At 40.3% G+C, this 6,000-nt stretch overlaps 1 protein-coding gene across 1 annotated transcript in view; it reads left to right on the top strand.

The window, feature by feature from the left end:
- The first annotated feature begins 2,442 nt into the window (after window positions 1-2,442).
- Window positions 2,443-6,000, top strand: part of RPRD1A (regulation of nuclear pre-mRNA domain containing 1A) — a 75,381-nt gene continuing 71,823 nt past the window's right edge. Inside the window, exon 1 of the mRNA XM_070728909.1 lies at window positions 2,443-2,698. Within this exon, the coding sequence (XP_070585010.1) occupies window positions 2,548-2,698 (151 nt within the window). The 5' untranslated portion in view covers window positions 2,443-2,547. The remainder of the gene's footprint in view (window positions 2,699-6,000) is intronic.

The following is a 6,000-nucleotide window of genomic DNA, read 5'->3' as shown; positions in this document are numbered from 1 at the left end:
GTTGAGTTAGGTGCTTTCTATTGTTTTATATATGTTGTAAGCTGCCCTGAGTCTTCGGAGAGAGACAGCATATAAATCCAAATAATAGATAGATAGATAGATAGATAGATAGATAGATAGATAGATAGATAGATAGATAGATAGATAGATGATAGATAGATGATAGATAGATAGATAGATAGATAGATAGATAGATAGATAGATAGATAGATAGATAGATAGATAGATATTATTACTGAACGTTTATGCACAGGAAACAAATTCCTTATGTGTCTAATCACACTTGGCCAATAAAGTATTCCATTCCGTTCCCCATTCCCCATTCCATTCCCTTAGAACAGATTTGGTGGCTGAGATGGATTATAAGATCTTTCTCATCCTAGTCCAACAACCTAACCACCTATCTTTCTTTAAGGCTCTGTATTGTTTCAGAATACAATGATCAATTAGATTACAGGAAGGTAATTTTGACTGAATCTCAGGGTGAGCTTCATAAGAGAAAGAGCAGTTTGACAGTATAATGAATTTGTCTGTCTGTTGGGGGTTCTTTATGGACTCAGTAGTCTTAATGCTCTCTTGTAACTCCATGATTTAATGAGGAAGAGCACCATATTAAGATATAAGGATGTAAATCTGGTTCATATTAACCTGTCTAGACACTTTATATTGGCCATTATACTTTTTACAGTATAATGTAAAAATTACAGTATTTTTAAATTGCTTGTGTGCCATCTAGTGGTAATCTATTTTCTTTTTTTTAGTGTTTTGTTTGTCCAACTGTTTATGTCTGTGTTTATAAATAAAAACCTTTTAAAAGAGGTTTTAAATTGGCCATTATACTTTTTACAGTATATTAGCCATTATACTTTTCACAGTATAATGTAAAAATTACAGTTTTTTTAAAAAGGTGCTTGTGTGCCATCTAGAGGTTTTATGGCCACTATGATACAAGTAGGTGCTACACTGCTATAACAATATATTCAAGGAATCATACAATCATAAGGTTGGAAGGAAGACCTCTAGTCTAATCTAACCCCTTCTTCAAGGCAGAAGACCTTATTGCATCTCAATTAAATGGTTGTCCATTCTTTTCTAAAAGATCTCCGCAATGGAGCACCCCAGCAGCGGGCCACTATTCCCGGCACTACCAGAACGGGCCAGGAGAGCCTGGCCCACGTGTGCGCCTGGTGCAGGATTCAGCTTTTACACATACGCAGAAAAGGCTACCTTTGAAAAGTGTTCGGAAACTTCAGATCGTGCAGAATGCAGCTGCGAGAGCTATCATGGGCTTTCCTAAATTTGCCCATGTCACACCAACACTCCGCAGTCTGCATTGGTTGCCGATCAGTTTCCGGTCACAATTCAAAGTGTTGGTTATGATCTATAAAGCCCTTCATGGCACCGGACCAGATTACCTCAGGGACCGCCTTCTGCTGCATGAATCCCAGTGACCAGTTAGGTCCCACAGAGTGGGTCTTCTCTGGGTCCCGTCAACCAAACAATGTCGCTTGGCGAGACCCAGGGGAAGCGCCTTCTCTGTGGTGGCCCCGGCCCTCTGGAACCAACTCCCCCCAGAGATTAGAATTGCCCCCACCCTCCTTGCCTTTCGTAAGCTGCTTAAAACCCACCTCTGCCGCCAGGCATGGGGGAACTGAGATACACTTTCCCCCTAGGCCTTTAAAATTTTATGCATGGTATGTCTGTATATATGATTGGTTTTTATATAATGGGTTTTAACTATTTTTAGTATTGGATTATACTGTTTTGTTACTGTTGTTAGCCGCCCCGAGTCTGCGGAAAGGGGCGGCATACAAATCCAATAAATAATAATAATAATAATAATAATAATAATAATAATAATAATAATAATAATAATACATGTGTGTGTGTGTGTGTGTGTAGTATGTATATACTGTGTATGTATAAAATATTCATGTGTATGCAACTAATTAGAGAATCTTTCATATAAAAAATTAGGTGATTGCGTCCACTGCCACAATTGTTGGATGACAACCTGTTAACCAGTGGAATAGTACTACAAAAACCATATTTCAAGTATTACAAAGGCCTCTGTGGCACAATAGTCTCTATTGGATGCACAAATAAAGACTTGGTCAGTTTATATAATTTAAGTCGATTTGCACTGACTGGGACTCCATGAAATTAGAAAAGGTTAATGCCGAATTCAGGAAAATTTATGGTGTACAGAAGGAAAGCCAAGACAAAAAGTAATATTGCTGCTTAATGTGTGTTGTGATTCAGTTGGAAAGCTGCACTATTTGTGCAATTCGGTTGCATATTAAGAACACTCTTAACAGATTACATTCTCTTTTTGGGAATTGGGGTTTTAAAAACGGACTACGGGGGGGGGATTGTTGTTGTAATGAACATGTCTCGCTTAGTGATGTTGCGCAAAAGGCGTGCCTCTGCGGTGCCACAGGCAGAGTGCCCGCCATTTTGTTTGAGATACGTTAGCGTACGCAATCCTCTAATCGCAACGTTCATTCACCTTAGAAGGTCCGAAATTGGAAAGAGGATAGAGCGGCGATGTCTGCTTTCTCAGAATCGGCGCTGGAGAGGAAATTGTCGGAGCTAAGCAATTCTCAGCAAAGTGTGCAGACACTGAGCCTGTGGCTTATCCATCATCGAAAACATTCGCCGCTCATTGTCACCGTTTGGGAGCGCGAACTGCGCAAAGGTGAGGGACGAATGGGTGATCCAAGGGGAGTCGGCTACCCGAGCTCAGCCTACACCCCTTCCCTCAGAGGGGGCCTGGGTTTCCCCACTGCGGATATTGCTATTATATTCGCTTGGTCGATTGAATCCTAGAGGGCTGTCCGCCGCGGCCTAGTGATGAAGCGGAGAGATAAAAGAAGGCGTGGGAAGAGAATGGAAAAACTGTCAAGAGGTTGGCGCGTTTGCGGATCTGGGCACCCCCCCCCCCCCCGGGATAGGGGGCGGGGTGTTACAAGGCCACGAGGAAGAGGAGATAACAGAGGAAATGTTTTTTTTGTTCATGCTGGAAATCTTTCGAAATTAATAGTAGGATTTTCTTCCTTAATCCCTGCTGTATTACTATGGTAACGGAGGGTCTTGTCTATGTGCGCTGAAATTAAAACAGCGAAGTGCTTTGTTGCAAATCATAGAAATTTAGAATATGAAATAGTGCATGCACCTCGAACCTGAGGCCACTTTATTATCAACCCATTAAACTCAAGAGAAATAAGTTTATCTTGCATAGACTACGGCGAGAAAAAGTACAACTTTTGGGGGGAAAACGTTCATTTTTACAATCATTTTACATTTGATTCTGTTAAACATATGCTGAAAAAATTTGTGCAACTGTTAGGCTTAAAGTTTCTTCCATGTGATAGGACAGAAAAAAATTGAAAGTGTTAACTGATACCTCCATAACAATTAGAACATCATAGATGAATGTTTTCAGATAAGAGTGGTGGCACGTGCTTGCTGGTGGATATTTTTTGTTGTCTTAATAGAATCAGCTATATATCATTCCATTGAATATATCTTAATATAATAAAACATTGACAAAAATCTGATGAAATTCAGTACATACTGTACACAGCAAGTTGAAACATAATGGATTTTTAAAATAAAATGTGATACAGCAATAGTAATGAGAAAAAAATCAATGTCTTTAATGTTCAGAGTGTTAAACATTTTATTGCTTTACTTATTAACTAGTATCATAATACTATCCCCATGCTGCAAATGCAGAAATCCTCATGTTGCAAATGCAGAAAGAAGAGTGGTAGCTCACTTAAAATTAAGTAAATTAGTTTTGCGCACCAAGCCAGATCAGTATTGATCTCAGAGATCAGAAGATATAAATTTAGCATCTTATTGCCAGAAAGTGAACATACCCTGTCACATATTTAATGATTGGTAAATTTCACTTTATTAGGGAAACAAACAAAAATCATCTAATCTTTTAAAAAATCTTATCTATTTACTGACCTATATTCCATTTTAATCCAGCAGGATTTTGATAGCTAAAGACCATTTTAAAAATAGTTTATATTACCTGACATTAGATAATATTAAAGACTCACTTGGGGTAACAGAACTTTTAATTCTAACAAGATTTTTTCCTCGTAAATTGGAAATCTGAATGCATTGCATTCCAAAGTAATACTGTATTTTCACTGAAACATTAAATATTGATGATCAATTACATAATACAGTGATCCCTCTATTATCGCGAGGGTTCCGTTCCAAGACCCCTCGCGATAATCGATTTTTCGGGATGTAGGGTTGCGGAAGTAAAAACACCATCTGCGCATGCGCGCCCTTTTTTCTATGGCCGCGCATGCGTAGATGGTGGAGTTTGCGTTCCCCGCCGCCCACGCAAAGGGGAAACCCGATTCGGCTCCTCGCTGCTGCTGCGCTACCGAGCAGATCAGCTGCTGGGCGGCCGAAGGAACCTTCCCTGGGTCTTCCCGGCCGCCCACGCAAAGGGGAAACCCCGGCTCCTCGCTGATGCCCGCCGCTCGCCCGCCCGCCAGCAAGAGGGGGAAGACCCAGGGAAGGTTCCTTCGGCCGCTCAGCAGCTGATCTGCTCAGCGCAGCAGCAGCGAGCAGACGAAGATCGGGGTTTCCCAGCCGCCCACGCAAAGGGGAAACCCCGGCTCCTCGCTGATTTCCCCCGCTCGCCCGTCGCCCGCCAGCAAGAGGGGGAGAGATAGAGAAAGAGAGAGAAGGAAAGAAAGAGATGAGAGAGGGAGGAAGAGAGTGTGAGAGAGGAAGAAGCAAGATAGAGAAAGAGAGAGAGAAAGAAAGATGAGAAAGGAAGGGAGTGACGTCATCGGGTGGAAAAATCGTGATATAGCGCTTAGCGAAGCTCGAGATCGCGAAACTCGAGGGATCACTGTATTTAACTAATCCAATATGAAAGAATAGAATAGAATTTTATTTGCCAAGTGATTAGACACACAAGGAATTTGTCTTGGTGCATATACTCTCAATATATATAAAAGAAAAGATAGGTTCATCAAGAATCAAAAGACACTTAATGATAGTCCATGTATAAATAAACAAATCATCTTAGGGACCAGTGAATATAAATTGTAAGGATACAAACAACAAAGTCATAAAGTCATTTGTGGGAGAGATGGATGATGGGAATGATGAGAAGATTAATAGTAGTGCAGACTTAATAAATAGTTTGACAGTGTTGAGGGCATAGTTCCCTCTAAGCTGAGCAGTGAGCAATCGCTCACTTAAAAATCATCATCAACTCAGAGTTTTCCAAACCTGCCCAGAAGCCGAGAGGGAAAGAGTGAGAGGGAAGGGGAGAGAGAGAGGAAGAGAGAGAAACAGATAGAAAAAAGAGAGGAAGGAAGAGAGAAAGAAAAAGAATGGGAGTAAGGAAGAGAGAAAGAAAATCAAAATCTAGTTTGAAACTAGCTCAACTATTTAAGTGGCATTTTGATATTGATAGAGTTGCCCTATTATGAGCTCACTGTTATAGACACACAGTACAGTATTTTATTTTGAAATTCTCTGAGGCAAAACAGGGTGGGTTTTTTATTTGTTTGTTTGTTTGTTAATTTATCTATTTATTTATTTATTTATTATTTCTGTGCCGCCCAGTCCCGAAGGGACTGCCTCTCAGACACTATACTTTTCCGCCCACCCCCCAAAAAAATTTGAGGGAACACTGGTTGAGGGAATTATTTATTTAGCAGAGTGATGATGTTAGGGAAAAAAACTGTTCTTGTGTCTAGTTCTATAGCATTATTTTGAGAGTAGGAATTGAAGTAGTTTGTGTCCAGGATGTGAGGTGTCTGTAAATATTTTCACAGCTCTCTTTTTGACTTGTGCAGTATACAGGTCCTCAATAGAAGGCAGATTTTTACTAAAGAAAATGTAATGTTAAATTTTAATTAGATCAATTCAATTAGACCCAGCCAGGTTGGTTGGTTGGTTGGTTGGTTGGTTGGTTGGTTGGTTGGTTGGTTGGTTGGTTGGTTGGTTGGT

The sequence above is a fragment of the Erythrolamprus reginae genome, chromosome Z (genome assembly GCF_031021105.1).
Source record: "Erythrolamprus reginae isolate rEryReg1 chromosome Z, rEryReg1.hap1, whole genome shotgun sequence".
Taxonomy (NCBI): domain Eukaryota; kingdom Metazoa; phylum Chordata; class Lepidosauria; order Squamata; family Dipsadidae; genus Erythrolamprus; species Erythrolamprus reginae.
The sequence above is the reverse complement of the archived record's forward strand: the minus strand, read 5'-3'. Positions and strand labels throughout refer to the sequence as shown.